Source organism: Crotalus tigris, unplaced genomic scaffold (assembly GCF_016545835.1).
Source record: "Crotalus tigris isolate CLP2741 ecotype Arizona unplaced genomic scaffold, ASM1654583v1 scf7180000017546.9332058, whole genome shotgun sequence".
NCBI lineage: Eukaryota > Metazoa > Chordata > Lepidosauria > Squamata > Viperidae > Crotalus > Crotalus tigris.
The window spans coordinates 8343573-8365786 of NW_024096465.1; the positions used below are offsets into that span (position 1 = coordinate 8343573).

The 22214-nt window shown below is 36.0% G+C and overlaps 1 protein-coding gene across 23 annotated transcripts in view; it reads right to left on the bottom strand.

Moving 5' to 3' along the window:
- Positions 1-22214, bottom strand: part of USH2A (usherin) — a 466524-nt gene that overhangs the window by 155817 nt on the left and 288493 nt on the right. For 22 of the 23 annotated variants that reach the window (XM_039336192.1, XM_039336254.1, XM_039336301.1 and 19 more), the window contains 3 exons: positions 17553-18181; positions 8138-8472; positions 4416-4538 (listed from right to left, as the gene is read on the bottom strand). In XM_039336192.1, coding sequence (XP_039192126.1) covers positions 4416-4538; positions 8138-8472; positions 17553-18181 — 1087 coding nt within the window. Of the gene's footprint in view, positions 1-4415; positions 4539-8137; positions 8473-17552; positions 18182-19763; positions 19849-22214 lie in introns of those variants that run through there. The other variant, XR_005555900.1, reaches the window with a different exon arrangement.

Genomic DNA, 22214 nt, shown 5'->3' on the forward strand with positions numbered 1-22214 from the left:
TTATTAATATCTTTAAGAGAAAATAATTTGTTTAACTAAATGTGTCTAGATTTGTTTAGGATTTTTAAGTTTTTTTTTGGATAGGTGAGAAGATTATGAAGATTGAAGGAAATATGTATTTACTTTAAGTTTTCTAAGAGTATTTAGTTTTGATGGTATAACAAAGGTTTATATATTTATTTTTTTGTATTAGGATAAAGAAAGAGGGAGAAATTAGATTTTACATTATAGGTATAGATATTCAAAGAAAGTAATGTTTAAATTTGCGTTTTTGGAGGGAGTTTATATAGAATGATGATTGTATTTAAATTTGTTTAGGTTTTAAAAGTGTTTTAAGTTTTTTTCTCAATTAAGCCTGTACTCAGCTCTGGGAAGTCCAGGGGAGGGTTTGGGAGGTTGGGTAGGAGGGGGGTGAGGTAGGGTTGGGGGGGGTATGGGAAGGGGATTTGTTTTTGTAAAATTTAAAAAATTTCAATTAAAAAAAAAAAAAAAAAGAAACATTCAGTAGAGCTACTATTTGACTCAAAAATTGGTAAATATTTGACTCAAATAGTAGCTCTGCTGAATGTTTCTTTTCAATTCAGGAGCAAATATGTCCAAAGATAGTTATGGCCATTCCAATCCCAATTTTTAAAAAGCAGGCTTAATTTATGATGTAATTTAACTTTTGTTCTTTTATCTTCATTTTCTCTGCCTGGTAGTCTACCTAGCTCTCATTATTTCCAGAATGTTTTTTTTTTAACTTCTTAAAAAACACTAGTTGAAGGCTCTAGTTCTCACTTACTTCAAAGTTAAATCCTGATTCATAAAATTAATTTATTCTCAACTCCAGATACTTCTAAAAGTATCCTAAACTCCGGTTTTCAAAAATTCCTTGCCTTCAATGAAATACATAGAACAATATTCAGACATGGCAATTACAAGAAATTCATAAGGGCAAGAAAAGTTCAGAACAATATTTCTTCTTTTGTCAACAAGGCTAGCTTAATATGAACTTCTCTGTGAGGGACAGGTCAGAGATATGGTGCCAGGAAAGGAAGAGACAGTTATCCAAGCCACTGTATTTGGTTTGTTGGAAAATCTTTTTACCAAAAGCTTAGATTCAACAACATTTATAGAATTCAGTTAAGGAACACAGAATGGACAATTACTGTTTTTACACATTGTCACAAAGTAATTTGATTTTGGCTTAGTAATATGTGAAACCAGTTTTTATAATGAGTAAACCATTTTTTAAGGATTAGAAATGTGGTTATTCAATCAACAATGATTAAAAAAACAGTTGTTTAGTAAAATACATGAACCCAGCCAACAGATTTATGCCCAGCATAAATAAAGTCTCCAATACTATGGCTCCGAGGAGCAAAAAAAACTTTACACTAAATGAGGATTTTTTGGTTATACATGATAGGACCAGACCAGAAGGCTATAAAGATGGCCTGGGGTTAATAATTATAACAACAACAACAACAACAACAACAACAACAACAACAATAATAATAATAATAATAATAATAATAATAATAATAATAATAATAATAATAAAGTTGGAAGGGACCTTGGAGGTCATCTAGGTCAATCCCTGCTCAGGCAGGAAACCCTATACGATTTCAGACAAATGGCTGTCCAGTCTCTTCTTAAAAACTTCCAGTGTTGGAGCATTCACCGCTTCTGGAGGCAGGTTGTTCCACTGGTTAATTGTTCTAACTGTCAGGAAGTTTCTCCTTAGTTCTGGGTGGCTTCTCTCCTTGATTAGTTTCCATCCGTTGCTTCTTGTCCTGCCTTCAGGCACTTTGGAAAATAGCTTGACTCCCTTTTCTTTGTGGCAGCCCCTGAGATATTGGAACACTGCTATCATATCCCCCCTCGTCCTTCTTTTCATTAAACTAGACATATCCAATTCCAGCAGCCATTCCTTATATGCTTTAGCCTCCAGTCCCCTAATCATCTTTGTTGCTTTTCTCTGTATTCTTTCTAGAGTCTCAACATCTTTTTTTACATCACGGTGACCAAAACTGGATGCAGTATTCCAAGTGTGGCCTTACCAAGGCATTGTAAAGTGGTATTAACACTTCACGTGATCTTGATTCTATCCCTCTGTTAATGCAGTTAATGCTGCCTTTTTGGCAGCTGCAGCACACTGGTGGCTCATATTTAAGTGATTGTCCACTAGGACTCTGAGGTCCCTCTCACAGTTACTACTATTGAGCAAGGTACCCCCTATACCAGCGGTTCTCAACCTATGGGTCGCGACCCCATTTGGGGTCGATCGACCATTTTATGGGGGTCGCGAAACAACGCGATCTGCCATTTCCCCCCCCAGGGGGTGGCGTCGCACATGCGCGGCGCATTCGTGTGACGGCATTGCCGTCACACGAAGATTGAGAATCGCTGCCCTATACTATACCTGTACATTTGGGGTTTTTTTGCCTAAATGTAGAACCTTGCTTTTTTCACCATTGAATTTCATTTTGTTAGATAGTGCCCAGTGTTCAAGTCTGTCCAGATCTTTCTGTATCTTAAGCCTGTTTTCTGGAGTGTTGGCTATTCCTGCCAGCTTGGTGTCATCCGCAAATTTGATGCGTTCCCCATCTATCCCCTCATCCAAATCATTGATGAAGATGTTGAAGAGCACTGGGCCCAGAACAGAGCCCTGGGGCACCCCACTACTCACTTCCCTCCATGTAGATGCAGTTCCATTGAGGACCACAGGCTGAGTACGGCTGGTCAGCCAGCTATGGATCCATCTGGTGGTGATGCTGTCTACCCCACATTTTTCTATTTTGTCAAGTAGTAGGTTGTGATCTACTTTATCAAATGCCTTACTGAATTCCAAGTAAATTATATCCACAGCATTCCTCTGATCCACTAATTTTGTCACTTGGTCAAAGAATGCAATAAGATTTGTCTGGCATGATCTGTTTTTGACAAACCCATGCTGGCTTTTAATAATGACTTTGTTTGCCTCTAGGTGTTCGCTGATTCATTGTTTGATTATCTTTTCTATAATCTTCCCAGGTATTGAGGTCAGGCTGATAGGTCTGTAATTAACTGGATCCATTTTTCCCCCTTTTTTGAAGATGGGAACTATATCAGCTCTTTTCCAGTCCTCCGGTAGTTCCCCTGTGCTCCAGGATCTTTGAAAAATATAGTTCAGTGGTTCTGAGATCACATCTGCCAGTTCCTTGTGAACCTTGGGGTACACGGTCCTGGTGATTTGAACTTGTCTAGGGTGGACAGGTGCTCACTTACCATTTTCTTGCCCATCTGAACTTGTATTTCTGTTCTGTTTTTTATGGCACTATTTTTGATAGGTTGGTCTGTTGATGATTTGTTATAAAATGGGACACCTTAGAATAGGACAGTGGTGGCGAACCTATGGCACGCATGCCAGAGGCGGCACTCAGAGCCTTTTCTGTGGGCATGCGCACCATGCCCCGGAGATGGCAACTGTCCTTCTTCAACCAGTTGCCCACTAACTCGCTGAGGTCCCACATGGCTGGATGCATCCCAGCACCCATGCGTTCGCTGGCCTCTGTGAGTGGGGCCCGATGGTGTCATGCAGCAGCCGCCCCGGCCCCTGCCTCACCTTGCCTTGTGACAATGGCTCCCCCGCCCTGCCTTGCCTCACCTCACCTAGCAGGACGAGCCTACTGCCTACCGCCCCACCTGCCAAAGACCCCCTGAATCTCCCCCAACCCTGCCCAGCCCCCACAGGTGTCCCTCCTCACGAGCAACATCAAGGAGATCATGTCCACTTTGGCCCACCCACCCAGTCTGCCATGACCACCACAGCCACGCCCACCTGGCACCCGGCGATAAATAAGTGGGTTTTGGGTTGCAGTTTGGGCACTCGGTCTCTAAAAGGTTCACCATCACTGGAATAGGACAAAGATAGGCAAGTGGAGGAAGGATAGCAAAGAAACAAGGACAATAATGCCCTAGAGTTTACTTTACTTAAACAAAAATGTCCTCATAAAAAAAGCCACAATTAAAAGAGTCCAAGGTTTCCTAGGTCAACACATCACAGATCTATACCGCAAATCTTCTCCATAAATATTTCTCAAGCCCATCAATAAGCTACAGTAGCAATAGAATAGAATTGGAAGGATGCTGGATGCTGTGTACTTTAATGAAACAAATAAAATCACTCACTCAATATTCCAGCAGTTCACATCTTACTTTCTTGAGAATTTTTTTAAAAAAAGCAAAACAAAATTGCACAGAGGAGAAGAATGGGTAACCAAACCAAACAAAAATGTGTTAATAAAGGCTCATGCCAAAAGAGATGACAGAAAATATTTCATTACATAATTAACATGTTTGCAACACGGAGATGCAAGGAATGCTTTGAACTATTAAATATGGGCTATACAAAATGCCAGCATTTGTTTTTATAGTTTTAGTAATCTTACCTGCTAAGACCCTTATCTTCATAAAACCACTGAGTTCCTGAGTAAATATTGTCCCAGAGATTTAAATCTTCAGGGGGATTTGATGCAAGTGGCTGCTGGATTTTACGTCTCAGGAGGTCATATCTAACACAAAAGACAAGCAGAATGGTGGGATTATCTTAACTAATGTTATGACAAAAAAAGGTTGCTTTTAAAAGTCACACATTATTTTCTTTTTACAGCTGTAATCCTGTTTTTTTAATATTTTAGAATTTGACACTTTCCGTAACTTGTGTAATTAGTTTCAGAATGGATGAGGATTTTAGCAGTTCTTTTACTAAGGAAAGATTATCTGAATGTTTGATGAAATGTTTCCATACCTTTTTAGAATAATTTGACAGGAGTCTGAACAAACTTGCTTTATATAGAAAAAGAAAGAGAAACTATATGAAAACTTAACAGGTTCTCATCCTAGCATCAATTGCATCTGCTGTATAACTACACTGATTTGATTTGGCTTAATAATAAAGATTTAACCTTGAAATTTGTGAAATGATAACTAGGTCAGCATATTATGATAATCAGTCTTTGTAACAGTTGCTTTTAAAAAAACTACTTTTCCTCAATTTTATTTGAAAATATTTCAGGATTCTCTTTGCCCTGTATCCCATTTTTCTTTGGATGATTATTGTTCAGAAGAGAAAATTTGTGCCATCAAAATGACACTTCCCATGAACAAGGAAATGGCTTTAACAGACTTGAAAAGCCAAAAGTTTACAGATGTGTGCGTATGTATATTTATATGAAAAGAAAGAAAACCAATGAGGTCTAAACACATTCAGTGGTCCCAGCAAAACATAAAATTATTAGAAATGGCAAATAAAATGCAGCATTTCCTGTAGATTTCTGATTTAATCAAATAACATAATTAATTAATTTTAGGACTTAGTCTGCTTTGAGATGGAAGGATCAGTCTAATTCAAATCTGAATGATTTGCATCAGTTCATAATTAGGTCTGCTCTAACAGCAGACCAAATGTTAATCTCCTTAACATTTCCATATTTTATACTTGAGTTTAAAAAAACCCTTACTTTTGAAAAAGTATTTTTGAGACAAGTAAGGGTTTTTTAAACTCAAGTATAAAATAGATTTTTTCCCCATGAAATTTCTCTCCCTTTAAAAATAAAAGAAAGGAAAAAAAAGAAAAGAAATTTGCTTCAAGTGACTAGAAATTCCAGCTGTCAAGCCATTTGGCTACTTGTGACTTTGGGAGGAACAAGAGACACTGCTTAGTGCAGGGGTGGGGAACTATGCTGGCTCAGGAATTCTGAGAATTGAAGTCCACCAGTCATAAAGGGGCCATCCCTAGCTTAGATAAAAGATGGACAATCCTAGGCAACTTTTTAAAAAATGGATTTAATGTTCCTAGGAGGAACAATACATCATCATGACCTTTGCTCCCAAGATATTTTAAGACCCATTTTGAACACTGAGTAGCTGCCATGTGAACAATCACAACTTTTAGATACTATGAATATATATTTTAGTTAAAACAATGCCCTAAAATATATTTTTAATGACAGCCTTCAGAAAACTTCACCAAATTTATCAAGTGAAGATTCCTTAGAAGAATTACATTCTGAGGGGTATCACAGTCTGAGAGTTGCAACATTACTGTACTTTTAATTCCTTTAGTTCATTTACATCTTTCCCTTTTGACATTTTTATTCATACTGAGGCATGGATATAAATTCACAAAAATGTAGTTTTGTTATAGCTGTATATATTATTCACCTTAGATTAACTGGTATATACATATATTTGGGGTTTAAAGTGCTTTGGTTGAAATGAGCAGAAGAAAAGAAAACCACACTTTCAAATTTTTAAATATTTTATACAGTATTTGTTTCTTTTTCTAAGTAATCTTTAATTCCTCAGATAACCACTAAAGTAAATCAAAAATGTAATACCAGTCAAATATTCCTGCTGTCTCCCTAGCATAAAAACTCTTCAGTGTTTTCAATTTATCAACTAATCATCACATTTCTAATATACCCATTCAAAGAATAGAATAGAATAGCTTTATTTGGCCAGGTAAAGTTAGACATACAAGGAATTTGATGAAGAAACATTCTCTATAGAGTGTGAGAGCTCTATTAATTTCTTCTGGCATCCCATTCTGCCAAAATAGTTATTCCAGTTCATTATTTGTTTAACAGCGTTACAAGCTGGCTTCCCTCTATGCACTCAAAGCACCTTACATGAGATCCCCTCATCTTTTCTCCTATTTTATCCGTATAGTCTGGGAGGAGTGTAGGGTTGAGAATGAATGCCTGGGTAAAAATGAGCCTCAATAACTAAAAAGAATATGAATCAAGATCTTTTTATTTATAATCCAATTTCTTAATCCCTATGCCATACTAAGAGATCATGAAAAGAAAATGTATCAGTACAAGTTAACATTATATTAATCTTCTCACTAATGTACTGCAAATCCATCTGTAGTATCATCTGATTTTATAGGAGAGCCCAGAAGGAATGCTAAGAATTAGTCTTTAGTAATTTGCTGGTTATGTATTAAGCAAAACCAATTAAGAACTCCTTCTTGCATCTGAATAATTTTAGGTTGATAGTAGAATTGTTCAACCCATATTAAGGATGGTTCCTGGCTTCAGAAATAGAGGCCATTTTGATTCAATCTGAAAAATTCTTTTTTTTTTTTTTTGCTCTGAAGCATAAATTGGATGAAAATGGAGTATATTTTCCCATTATTTATAGTGGAAAAATAGTATATAGTTCTATTTTTTTCTTGTTTTTATAAAGACAGCATGAATTTCAAAAGGAAGTTTTAAAAAGTGATCTAATTTTCATAAAGTAGTGAAGGGGTGGGAAGGGGGGGTTGAGTTACACACGTTTAAAATTTGTGTTAAATGCCTATAGGATTTTTACATTTTTCACCAGAATCTATAAGAAAGATAGGTATTTTTAAGAAATGAAATGTGCTAAATTTAATAATAATGAGTGCAATGTTTTATTAAAATTAGGTAAATTTAATGCTATTAAATATAACTTTTGGAGACAGAATATGCAGTGAAAATGGATCTTCTAGCAAGGAGTATCTATGGCAAATTTCAGGCAGATCAGTTGATGGGTTTTTCTGCAAAAGGAAAGGTTGCATCTTTTCTGAATGCAGTCAGGGATTGAGGGCAGGGATAAATATAAGAGATTAAGTCACTCATATTTCCATAAAAGCAAATAAAGTTCTTAAACCAATCAAGTAGATAAGAAGCCATAAACTTCTTATCTTTGAATGGAAGATGGAAAACAGGAAATAAATGCTTAAATTAAGAGTGCTGTATCAATTTCTATGTCCCCTCCTCTCCCCAGACATTTTGATTGGCATAACTGTTGATTGTCTGATTATAAGGGTCATTCTCATTCGAGGGCAGACCTGTCAATCAAGAATACAGTTAAAGTTCTTTTTGGTACTTGAAAGAGACCCTGGAATGCATGGTGGAAGGAGAATTTTGTGACTGATTTCAGTTTGGGAAAGGACATATGGGACAAATATATCCTGTCAAATGAACCAAAAATTAATTTGAATTGTCCCAATCCATTCTGAGTTTATGTTGAGTCCTAATAATTTCAGGCAGTTCCAGGTAATCTAATTTGTTTTGATTAAAGAACATTTATATACAAAGTTAAGTTTTGGTAAAGTCTGATATATTGTTCTTTGCATTACCTTATGTGATGTCCATTGGGTTTAGATGGTGGTTGCCAATACACAGTAATTACTGATTCATTAATTGGGGTCACAGTTACAGAACTAATATTTTGGGGAAATGTTGGAAGTGTAACCATATACGTAGGTAGACTCTTGGTGCACCCTCCAATGTAACTTTCACCTCCAACACAAGCTTCTATGGTGACAGAGTAATTTGTGAAAGGGATCAGGTTGGTTACTATGTGGCTCATTGAAGTTGTCAAATTGTTACTTATAGTGATTCGAGGATCTGGCATGTGAATCTCATAGCTCAATATTTCTCCATTTAAAATGGAAGGAGATTCCCAGGAAACCTAAAACAATAAGAAATGATTTAGTATGAAATATTAAGAATTCTACAAGGTTTAAAAAAATAGTTCTAACAACATCATGCTTTTTGAAAAGACAAATACAAGCAAACTATGAATCCAACATTCATAAATGTTTATCATGAGATCTCAGATTGCATATGATCCATGACCTGATGTTCCAATAGCTCAGGGTTGAGCTGTGGAATTCTTAATGCATTCTGAGCTTGATTGTTTACTTACAGACATTTTATTGTCCAATTAGGTAACATCAGTGCATGGGAGTATGGGGTTTGTTGCCTGTTTATATACTGTATAATATGCCTGTTTAAAATCCATGACACTAATGATGTTACAGTCATGATGCAAACAACCAAGCTCCAAGAGCATCAAGAATTCCACGTAGCCTAATGTGATTTGTCACGACTGTACTTTAACCATAATAATTATAAAAAAACATAATAATCATAATACTTTATTGGGTTTATGAAGATAAACTAATTAAAATTAAATGTTAAAAATTAAAAAAAAGATTCAGGGTAGCATACACAGTTTAAAAGATCTTAAGAACCTACAACAACTACAGAAATATCTGTATGTAGGGAGAAATACACAAACAAGAAAATTCCAGTCCCCATCATCAATTAAGTGATCACAAATCATCTCTGGCCTGTTTGAAAAGATTTTCTAAAGGGGCTATATGAGGAATTGATATTTCAAAGGCCAAGACCTGGGGGAAAATGGTATTCCAGATGCTATGCCTATGAGATTCTATGCAATGGCAAAGTTTAATCAACAGGATTTAGAGTGTGGACAGCCTATCAGATCTTATAGAAGAGACAGAGAGAATTGAAGAAAGGCAATCCCATTAATAATCAGGCCCTGAAATCTATGAAAGGCTTTTTAAATGATAAACAGTACCTTGAATTACATCTAGAAATCATTTGGAAACTATTGCAACTTGCAATGAAGAGCTGTCAAGTTAGGTGTTCTGAAGTATTAGAACACCCATAGTTGTTAAATAAGAAAGGGGAAAATATTAAACCTCGATCTACTTTGTGAATCATTGGACTAGGACTCTATCTGTCACTTCCCCCTCCCTCTATAAACCAATAATGACCAGAACTGGCCATGAACAAAGGAGTAAACCATTGCAAAACAGTGCTACTAATCCCCCCTAAGTCAGCCCGTCAGAAGGATCCCACAATCAATCATATCAAAAGCTACCAAGAAATCAAGGCGGATTACGAAAGTTGTACTACCCCATCCCACTAAAGGTTATCCACAAGTGCTATCAATGTCATCTCTGTGATATATGCTGGCTGGAAACTCAGCAGAAAATATTCCATCTAATATATTTCTTCCAGAGTGCTGTCTGTTGGTATCAGAAAATATAATCAAGTCTTTTCCATTTCAAAATACTTTTGCATTTCCTTCTCATAACATCATTCTTTACTGGTATTAAAATCTAATCATGGCTGTCAAAGAGTCATTTTTAATTGATCTAGATGGCAAGCTGTTCACCCGCAAAGTGTGCCATTCAGTTATGAGTATTTTTTATGTTGGAAAAGATAAAAAAACAGGTTTGTCCAGATATTTGGTATATATATCTTTCCAGGCTTTTTTCCACCATCACAAGGTCCACATGGGCCGTTTCCCTCCCACCCATCCCCATAGGGCTTGGGCTTCCTTTCCACACCCTACTGGATCTCTGGAGCTTTCTGCTGTGCTGCATGGTCCACTTTAGGGAAGGAGAATAGTTTGCTTTGTCATGTGGCCATGTGGTGTGATTTTGGAAGTGGTCGCCATTTTCCAAGCATTCACACTAAACTATGGTTGTGAAGAAAAAGGTGGTGCTTCTGGCATTGTGCCATGTAGCTGTGCAACAACGCAATCCATTTGCTTCCCTAACAGTACTGCAGACAGTTCTAATTTTTCCTTTCTACTCAAAAAGTGTTTTGTTTCTTCTCCTCACTATACTTATTGCATCATGACAATAGGATAATACAATAGGATAAAATATATGTATTGTATTGTAGGCATTGTATTATTTTTATTTTTCTTCTTGTTTTTTTAGAAATTTTCCTCTGAAAAGTAGTCATTCAGTCATAAAGATTTACCCATAACTTGGATATGATTTCAAACTATTCTTGATATACCTAGATTGGTAAATTATATGCAACAATATTTTTTTCAGTCTCTTGGGGTAGTGAGTGACTATCCTCAAAACTTTTTGTTTGTTTGTTTGTTTTTTATCTCATCTTCATGAACTTTGGCTATATCTTTCTGATGTCAGTTCCTATTATTTTAGAAGGGATGATAACGATTGGCTAAAGCTCTGCATGATCTACTACTTTTCAATTTTTCTCACACTTAGCGTGGAAGTTATTTTTATGATGTATGAAAAGTCTTTAACACTTTTTCTATTAAGCCACTAACACTTTTTTCTATTAAGCCACCTGTTTCAGTCAATTCCTATAGGAGTCATTTAAAGCAAAGTTTAATTAATCAGGCTGCTTGAATTTCTTGCAGCCATTTCACGTTTCTAGGGCAGATGCCCAAGATCTGATTAAGTAGCTGTTTCATTTCTATCGAAGAACAAGTGCTTACAAGCCAGAACTAGTTATAGAATTGGCACAAAAACTATTTCATTATTAACATGGAGAAAACTACTGTGATTGTACTGAAAAGGTAAGAAAAAGTGATTAGCCGTCACTGCACAAACACAACAAAACATTTGCAGAGTTACTTGTAGAATCATCCTTCTGAATGATTAGACCAGATATTAGACCAATACTTCAACATTGTAGCATAAACTGATGGCTGCAGTCCTAAAAGCATTTCTACTTAACCAAGGGGATGTCTCACTTTCTCTCTCCCTTGCAATTTTCATGTCCCTGCTATGCTGAACACATTCTCCTGGATTAAAGAAATTTTCATTCCACTATTTCAGTGTTTCTCAACCTTGACAATTTTAAGGCATGTGGACTTCAACTCCCGGACAATTCCACAATGCTGGCTGTGGAATTCTGAGAGTTGAAGTCCACATGCCTTAAAATTGTCAAGGTTGAGAAACACTGCACTATTTAAATATCAAAGTACTTTAGTTTTTCTATCACAGAATAGAAAGGGACAGCTATTTTCCCCATTGAACAACAATAACCTTATAAAACTTTCTTATAAACATAATCAAAACCTTTCAGTTCAAGAAAAATAATAACTCTAATGAAAGAAAACACAGTGTTAACAATTCTATAGGACCAAGAGTATATTAGAATTGTCCAATCTTTTTTTGAGTCAAGAACATTGCTGGTTGTTCTTTTCAACAATAAACAGTACAAAATAGTTCTGTCTTTGTGAACTGTCTCTCAAAAATCATTTCATATTAGAATAATCCTGCAGTCCCAGGATATGTTACTAATGCATCATAAGACATGCCAATATATGGGAAACTCTAAAAATTGAACAAGAAGCTGGCAAATGCAACAAGCCTCTCTATTCTACCTTTACATTGTAGGTCGGTGAGATATTTACAAAAGCACAATAGCCTAAAGCAGGGGTCCTCAGCATGCCTGGCTGAGGAATTCTGGGAGTTGAAGTCCACAAGTCATAAAGGGCCAGGTTTGAAGCCCCTGGCCTAAAGCTTTCAGCATTCTTCAAACCATCAAAAGTTCAGCCTTAACCAAAGAAACCTGTAGTCTAGAGATATAATTGTACTAAGTTTTTAGAATTCCACACAGCATCAGATAATTCATATTGCTTTTATGACTATATAAAAAACAAACTATATTATTCTTCATATCAAATTCTATTCCAGTTCAAGTAAAAATTTGTACTCAAGGTTTAGAGACTGGTTGCTTTGACAATCACAACCTTCTATTAATTGATGTCTTACTTTCATAAAAGAGTAATCTTCCCAACTATTCTTACAAGAACATGAGACTATTTTAAGTACTTATTGACCTATCCCTCAAGCAAGTGCTTATTTATCTTTTTTCCTATAAACTTCTTATTGATGATATTAACATGACAAGCATGTGGCATAAGAGAACTGACCCATTTATTTTAGCCTCTAAGCAGAACTAGAAAGTCATAAAGCTTTTGCAGTTTTGTAAACTAGAGCTCTGTAAATGATTTGAACTCTTCTTTGTAGATTTTCTACAGAGCTTCTGTCAAAACTGAAGCCATATTCAAACATAAATATTAAGGAATACATAGGGCCTTATTCTCTATAGCATCAACAAGTTTATAAGCAGGTAAAAGAGGATATTTTCCTTTTATTTTTAACCTATTTTTCTCTGTATATATCCAGCTATGCAGTCTCTTCCTTTCCATTTCATTTCATTATGTAGACTTTATTTCTGTTGACCTGTTAGACCATAAGCAAGTGTAGCTGGCCAAAAGCCTTGAGCATATGATTGTGATCTCTTGGATCAGAACAAAACTGAGACTGCTAACTGTGAAAGAGGAGCACTCTTTGTATTTTAGGGAGCTTTAATAAACAAGGTAAAACCACTGCAAACTGTTTTCTAGATCAATCACTATGTCTCCCTCACTCAAGAGGGAAAATTATGTACAGGAAAAAACATGTTTTTACATGGTTTAATTTTGGCCTTAGATTCTGTTGAACAAAATTTCACTCATGAAACTTTCTTCTATAACAATGGAACCTTTTCAGAGAGGATGAAGTCCTAGTGCAGCCTAATCTGTTTATTTTGCACAGAGAGGTATTTTCTCAAAATAAGGTTCGCATTGGTACAAGGGTCTGTTGTGTCAAATGCTTAAATGGGAGAAGACAAATGGGAAACTACTAACAACCATTATGATACTCACTATAAAAATATATAATGGCAGATTATGATCCTAAACCTTCAGTGAAGGGGCCTTCCTTCTGCAGGAGACTGATTTGGAGTGATAAGTCCAGCTATATCTCAATTAGGGTGATAATCCCACAAAATGGTTGCATTATTTGAATTTGCACTATTCAAAGTGATTTCTATGGAAGTGTGGTAATTGCTACTACCTTGACTGATATAGGCAATGAAAATGTTTAACCACGAATGCTTATATGTACATTAATGAAATATTGAGTGCAGTCCTCAAGCCTTACAGTTAAAAGATGCTCAATTTCTATCTTTGCAATACTTCTACATGTTTGCCAGCCATAAAGATCTGGTGCAACTTTACCTTTTTCTTTCATTTCCTCTGCATGTTTTATAATATTGTCTACTGCAGATTCAGATCTTCCACATATCATCATATTTTAGTGATGCTATGACTATATTCATGACTTGAATTATATCATTTTTTTTTCTCTGATTTAATAATGACTTTCTTCATTTCTGAACTTGTACTATTTTCCTCTGATGGAATCTTCCTTTTCTCCATTTTAGACACATGACTATTAGCAGCATCTAAAATCTCAACTGCAATTGAACATGTACTAGCCTCAACTGTATAATTAACTGAATTTTGTGTTGCATTAAACACGACTTGGTATCAATTTATAATTCACACTAAACTGAATATTGAATTATTCAAACACTCATTAATCATGATATAACTGTACAAAGCTGTTGCCACTCAGTACATCTAGTGAGTACTTTTCCTCTACAACAGACATGGTGACAGGACAGTGATATGTGTTGCATCTTGTTGCTGCCTCTTTACTGTTTTCTTAAATTAAAAACATATTTTTCTAAGCACCTGGTTACCATGTAATCCCAAAAAAAGCTGTGCATACTCCAAGTACAAATGCCACAGATCACTAACCAAATATTAAGAGTTCTCTCCAGCTCCAAGTAAAGTATTCTATATATGTATTACAATGAATTCTGACATAATGATTGAACATAATATTTACCATTGCAGCATAAATTTAGTTAATCTCGTTTAGAGTTAAGAGGATGTTTCAAGGCATTTTGATCAGTTTTCACATTTAAAACTATTATTGCTGGCTAGGATGTCAAAGTACAATTTTTTTTAAAAAAAATCAGCGATTCATATTGCTCTCATGCTTTCTGAGCACTCTGTGTATGTGCATGCACACACACTCCCACAGACACAGGGACTAAATCTCCTAAAATAGCAACAACAATTTTAGTAGTAACAGTGTCGTGATTCTAGTGGATAATCTCTATCCTTACAGAAACAAACTTTGTTTTGTGCTCCAGTGAGCAAGCTACTGTACCAATATTTTTTGGCACTAGTACAAGACTGAATCCATGGAAGCATGTGTATATTTACACAAAAGAGACTTCTAAGCTACAAAAATCCCTCTTGTTTAGTTACACTAATTTCCCCTGAATGAAGTTTGTATGTAAGCCAAAACAATAGTAGTTATCCTGTCCTCTAGAGTTCATTCCCAAATGAAAGATATGAATAATTGAAATTTTCTGACGCAGTCCTCTAAAATTGTTTTCTTAATGTATTGATTTATCAAAGATGAAAACAAAAAACTATATTTAACATCTATATATTTTCTTGGTTAAAATTAAATATTCCCACAGTACTGTTTAAAATATTCCTTATGAGAAGGAAGCTTGAAGCACAACACAACACAAATATCTAAGATACTATCAAATATATTAAAATGGTAAAGATGGAGAGATAGACTGAATTTACCACATTTAGGATTAAATTATAACAATTAAAACAACAGGAAGGTAATCTGTTGAATTTAAGGAGATCTTAGTATACGACAAGGGATCTGATGAAGAAAAGTTACAACAGGATGATGAATCAAATTCTAGCAAGGGTCATTATGTCCAGACTAATAAAATCTAATGGGCATTCTCTATTAAGACATCTTGAATTTAATACCAACCTAAAACTTGAGAAACAGAAAACTGAAAATTTTAAGTAGAAAAATCTGAGGCACCGCCTGTCTCAGGACTGTCCAATCCAAGAATCAGTGTTTCCAGGATAAGTGCTGTTATAGATACTTCTTAGTATCAAAAGACTGATTTTGGGCTCACATGCAAGAGAGCTGTTTTCTATATTGCTCCTAGATGTAAGATAGAACCTTTCTAGAGTTTATTTATTTTTTTAATTTATGAAAACTTTTAAACTGCCCAATAGCTAATGAACTGAAGTAGGGAAAGTTCTTGAAAAAGTAGCGAGATTGCTGCTAAAGATGAAATTATCCCAATTCCTTGTAGCCAGGGTTAGCTATGATTATGGAATGAAAACACATTGTCCTGGTGAATAAATGATACCAGGATTGGATGTCAGAAGTAAGCCTTCATCTGCCTTCAATACATCAATCTTGGCATCTTTATAAACTATCTCTGAGCTCATGGGAACATGGGGAGTATGAAGTTGCAGTGGCTCCATTCCTTCCTAAGCAGACAAGTCTAGTCAACATGGTGGGGGAAGGAGAGGCTGACTCAGCAGTTGTTCTCGTATGGTCATCTCTCCCTCTCTCCCTCCCTCTCTCTCTCTCTCTCTCTCTCTCCCTCTCCCTCCCTCCCTCCCTCCCTCTCCTTCTCTCTCTCCCCCCTTTAACATCTATATGAAGATGCTGGGTCAGATCACTTATCAGTACAGGATGAGATATCAGTGAACCTCTGACATGCAAGGAGACATGTTTTGATTCCAGACTCATCAAAATGTATGCATGAAACTTGAAAATGTGAACAATCACTGGAGATAGTAACCAATTAGTCTGAAAAGAATAACAGAATAGCAGATGAAATTTCTATGGGAACAAGAAAGTCAATTGGATTACTTTGGTTGCAGGTTGATGCAGAACAGTTGACGAAGGTCAGTCATGGTGTAATGTGCAGCTTGACACAAAACAGATGTGGTATGAAATGCAGCAGCCCACATGGTTTTGTGCAGACTAGATGTGCACATGTGTCATTTCTCCTGCAAGAGCTGCATTGGCTGCCAATTTGCTTCTGGGTCCAATTCAAGGTGCCAGTTATTAATTTTAAAGCCCTTCATGGCTTGGGATCAGGTTATTTAAAGGGCCATCTTTTCCTACTCATAGCTACCCAACCCACCAGAGTGAGCAAGCAGGGAATGATATGGGTCCTTTGTCCTAAGGAGGTACTTCGAGCCCATCAAATGACTTATTAATTGTTGTTGCCAGGGAGGGTGGGGAGGTTATTGTTATTTATAGCAATAGCAATAGTATTTAGACTTACAGTATATACCGTTTTATAGTGTTTTACAGCCCTGTGTAAGTGGTTTACATAATCAGCATATTGTTCCCAACAATCTGGATACTCATTTTACTGACCTCAGAAGGATGGAAGGCTGAGTCAACCTTGAGCCAATGAGGACTGAACTCCTGACAGTTGGCAGAATTAGCCTGCAATACTGCATTCTAACCACTGCATCACTATGGGTTATTATTTTTTAGATAAGATTTTAATGTTTGTAAGCTACCCAGTTGTAAACTGAGAGTGAGTTGGGTGGCTATATAAATTTTCATAAATAAATAAATTAAGTAGGTAAATAAGTAAGTAAGTAAGTAAGTAAAATTGAAAGTGCTTAGAGCATGGCAGCTACATTTAATCAATGAAGTCTCTAGAAATTGCCTATGTGAAACCACCAGTTAATTAATATTAGGAAATAAACAAGGTGGGAAAAGAATGTAGAGTATAATTTTTTGAATATTTTCCAACCACTGAATTTACCACGTTTACTAGTTTAATTTACTACTAATAAATTTGTTTTGTGTAATGAAGCAGTGTATTGCATCTTTACATGTGTGCATTTTTCCATGTCCCCTCATGATAGTTTATCTAGTTTGTGTCTATGTGTGGTATTTCTGGGACACATAACCAGAAGGAAAGAGGGATTTAAGAATTAATCAATCAGCAGCATTACAAGTCAGCACCCGATTGCCTCTCCCATAGGAGAATTTTTGGGATTGGAAGAATTTTTATTGAAACAACCTCTGATCTGGCTTATTTTCAATTCAACCTTTTTTTTTTTTGCCAGCTTCTTTCCTCTAACCAATTTGGTGTCATTCCATTCAGTTTTCAGAGAGTCATCCTTTTCACAGACAGGCAGATTTCTGAGCCCCTTTTCATCATTCTAGTGATTGGGAAGAATAAAAATAAGACTAAACAAACCTGGGCAGTATACGGATCTAATGCTTGCACCTTAGGAGCCTGGATGTTTTCAGGTCTTGAGGGCCTGGTGATGACTTCTACCCAAGAACTGCTATTAATGCCACCTTGAAAAGTGCTTGCCAATATTCTGTATTCATATTTTTTCCAAGGGCTAAGACCAGCACTTTGATCTAGATAACTCTTGGAACAATTGGAAAGAAAAGAGGCTACTGTGGAAACTTGTTCTGTTCCTTTCACTCTCCTCTCTATTGCGAAGTTTTCAACCAGTCCATTTGGATGAAGAGGAGGTTGCCATGACACAAGAACAGCTGTTGGTGTGTCTGAGTATAATTCTGGAGCAGGGATGTCTTCAGGTACATCTGGAAGGGTTTGTATAGGCAGGCTCTCAGAGGAAAGAGAGCACCCTTTGGAAGTGCACCCTTCTACTTGAAATTTGTAAACTGTATATGGTTCCAAGAAAGATGCAATATGTTTTGATCTAGCTCCTGGAATAGTATCATGCAGTTGGTTGTTTTGATAGATGTTGTAGTGGGTGACAATGCCATTTGGCCTTGAAGGAGGCTGCCAGGAAATGGTTGTTTCTCTGGATTTCACTTCCAGGATTAGTGGTGGGTCAATAGGTCCTGGTTCTACAACAGAGGAGGGGATGGGGGGAGAGAATAAGGTTATTGTTTCTAATGTGCAGCCATTCCCTTTTTTTTTTGTATGAGTAGTATAATGCAAAAATGAAACTTTTTCACCCGAAAATACATTATGAGCAATGGAGAGAAATCACCCACAAGTTCCTTTACTGTAATGAATGCAATAGGGAACAAAGATTATGTAACTATTTATTCTTTGAAAACTATCACTTAGTTCTCAGGTGAACTGAAAATCCCATTGGTCTCATTTTATAATAACAGTATAACATAATGTGATTTTTTTTAGTTTGGGCTTAATATGAAAGGTGAACCATTGTTTATGATTTAGAAGTATATAAACCAGCTCCATGGCTAATCCTGGCTTAACTCAACCATTATAGTCAGTGATTCTACAGAGTATTAACTTAACCCACTTTTACAATGATTTAGAAGAATACATTATGGATTCTGCTAGTGGAATGTATTCTTTAGGGACTCTACTCGGAACATTGCCACTGGCAGAAAGCAATTCTGATTTTCCATTGTAATTCCCAACTTCCATGACCAGATTTTAGGGAAAGATGGAGAACTGAAGGTGCAAGTAATAGGTGGGTGAATATCTACTCCTCTCCCATTTAGTCAGTGAAAAACTTCCATTGAATCAAAAGTGTCCCATGGGTTAGAGGATCTGTCCAACCATTAGAAGCTTTTGCTGAATACAGACCCTTCTAATTAGAAGCTTTTGCTGAATACAGACCCTTCTAATTAAAACAAGACACAAGATCAGGAATTCCAGTGTTCAATTTTAGTATGCTACGAACATGAACTACAATGGAAAAATAGTGTCAGAGAAGAACTATTTGTTTACCTTCTAGGGTTAGATTTCTTAAAGGCTAGTCTAAATGAAACATCTTTCCTAAATGAAAGTTTGGTATGATGCAACAGGAAATTTCCCAGACCTTTTAACATTAATAATATCTTACTATATTATTTCTGATATCATAAGCACCTTTCTTCTACCCATTGTTCTATGCAAACCTAGAAGAAGATGCAGAACTAGGATAAAATATATGAAAGAACTTCTCTCAAGAGAATTTTCCTTGTGCTCCCCCATCCTGTTCCTCCAATTATATTAGAAGAGCAGCCAAACCCTTGGGAGAAAATGATGAGCAGAGGGGGCAAGGAAAAGGGGAAAAAAGCATGCTTGCTATATCCACTTCATGGCTAAATGGACTTGTCTGAATTAATTAATGAATTTTAAGAATTAATTAATTCATGGTTTTAAGAAAAATATGAAACAGGCAAGAATCATTGTTTTAACTTTTGCCACTATTCTTTCAGAACACATTTTTAATTACTTTCAGCATTCCGTTGTAACAAGCCTGCACGTTTCATAGCCCAGTAAAGCTATTCCTATGCTTTTTGTTATATATGCAATATTCTTGCTCTCTTCTGTTTATAATTCTAATCCATTTTTTGCAATTTATCTACTCCCTGTTAATATTGTAGGTGATTTTTTACTGTGACTGTGACAGAAGCTGCCGATTTAGCTCTTTCACCTACTGATAAATAAACAATGCAGAGATCTGACCTTTAGGTTAACAGGTTTTATGCTTGCTCCACTCAGCACTCTAACAGATTCAATTATCATAAAGGTTCAGGAGCTTCCATGAATACTGAAAAAGATGAACCATATGCCCGCTTAGGTGTTGTGGAACAGCAAATACTCAGCAACTGCCCCCCCCTCAAGAAATCCCTTAATTGTAAATAATTTCATCATGCGACACAATCAAGTCACCTTGAATGCAAAACCCCTCAGCCTGTGGAGGCAAAACGTTATTTAAGCTTTAGTGGGCTGCATTAAATTCTGCAATTTGAAGGGCTGTTAAGTTTTTCAATTGAAATTTCATTTAAAATGCAGGTGCTTTTTATTATATTGAGGCTTTACTGCTCTCTAGGTACAAGCAAGAACATGGTACAAAAACACAAATCTGGCTCAATCACTGATCAGTAACAACTATAATTCCAGAAAACATTTAGCATTCTTATAAAACATCTTGTGAAATCTATAAATTGTTGCAAGAGATCAAGAATGCTATGCCCACCTATTCTGTTAATAGCATTTTTGGTGTTTATGAAAGTTTTTGTTGACACTAGATTTACTGAAAATCTTTTGAAAATATATACTTGAGTATAGTAATCATTCTAAAGATTTGTTTTTTGATTCATAGAATCAGATGTTCACATTTTCAAAGTCAACAGTGCCAGGGACCTTGAGTTACATTCTGTAGCCAGAGAGGAAAAGAGAGGGAAAAGGTAAGCTACTCATGAAGTATTTTACCAGTATCTACTTGTTTTTTGTTGCTAAATCAGTGCATATTCTGCTTATAACAGCAATTGCCCCTATGTAAATTTCTGTGAATTAGTTGCTGTGAAGAGAGATTGTAGTTGAGAGGTTATGTAAGTTGAAAAAGTATGTATTAGAAGGTGGTTACAATATACAAGTGATATTCAAAATTACTCAGAAAAGTTTTAGAAAGTATTTGTAATTTCATATTTGTATTAGGATAGGGTTTCTTTTTTATTTCCATAGTTCCAAAAATAATAACTAGATTTAAATAATTTTGAAAAAAGACTTTTAGGATGAAAGGAAAACATCTTGTTAATATTTAAGATATGGAAGATGATAGTGACTTTTGGAAAGTCAACTTAAATCAATTCAGCTTTCAAGATTCATTTTCTACATTGCTGGTCAACAACTTACTAATTAGGCATCTATCTGGACAATTGGACTGTGGTGATCTGCAGGAAGAAAATAACCAAGCAGTTTGTTTTCTCTTATGATAAGTAAGATAAAGCTTTCATCCCTACTGCTAGCATTATGGGTATAACATTTGGGATAATGAGATGAAGTTGTATTACAAACCCCTGCTGAGTTTAGACATAGCCTTTTTAACATTATCTGTTATAACTTATGATAATAGAGGCTTAACTTAATTTTCTACTTTGCCTCTCTAACCCCCCAAAAAAACATTAAAAGAAAAGCATACCTTTTCACATTCATTTGCTACTACCCCCCTTTTAAAATGGCAACACTTAAAAAAGGATAACTTAATTCAAACATATCATACCCTTGACCTAGGAATCATTTTCATACATGAAAGAGGAATAGGATGATACACTTATTATAGCAGATGCCGAAAAGACAAGTCTTAGCACCAGCTGTTCTTGTTCCACTGCTCCTGACTGTTGTCTACAAAGATGACAACTGTGAACAAGAGATGTAGCCTGGGAACTCTGCCTCAAACACCTTTGTGCAGAAAGTTAAAGAATAGCAAAATGGGGGAGTGCATAGTTATATTATTTGTTTAGTGACAGGCTGATACTTGAATAGACTACTTCAAGGAATCAGGTCCAACAAGACCAGCTTTCTTCATGTTATGTCTGGGAGCTTTTCCCATTTAAAGGACCCACCTGAGTGATTTTGGTGCTAGAATAGCACTCTGTGAGAACCTGAGGACCCTATTTCTTAGATTAAACCCAGAAGGTCTGTTCATAAATTTCTACTATTGCCTGGAACAGGTGAAGTAAATTATCCTGCTTGGTTGCTAGTAAAGAGCCTAACTATATATTACTAAAACTATTGTGTCTGTTTGGTTGTTTGTAACCTTCAATTGGGCAAAATGTGTACCATAGAGCAACAATTTTTAAACCAAGGTACCTCAATTGAGCTAACTTAAAGAATGTGTCCAAAATCTGGAACTTATGACTTTCACAGGATTGAAATTTGGCAAAGTTGTGGCTACTTCAGTGCTGCCATTCTGCCATGTCAGCCACAGTCACTTGATCGACATTTCCAGTGCTCTGTGCCAGCTTCCTACAAGGGAAGTCAATGGGGAAGCTCCCCCTGCTTTTTTGCCTACCCGTGGCCATTTCATTGCACTGTTTAGGTAAGGAAATATCTCTGAAATGATGACCCAAAATGTCATGGGTTGCCTAACGTTCTATGAAAGTGGATGGGAGTAGTTCACCCTTGCACTGA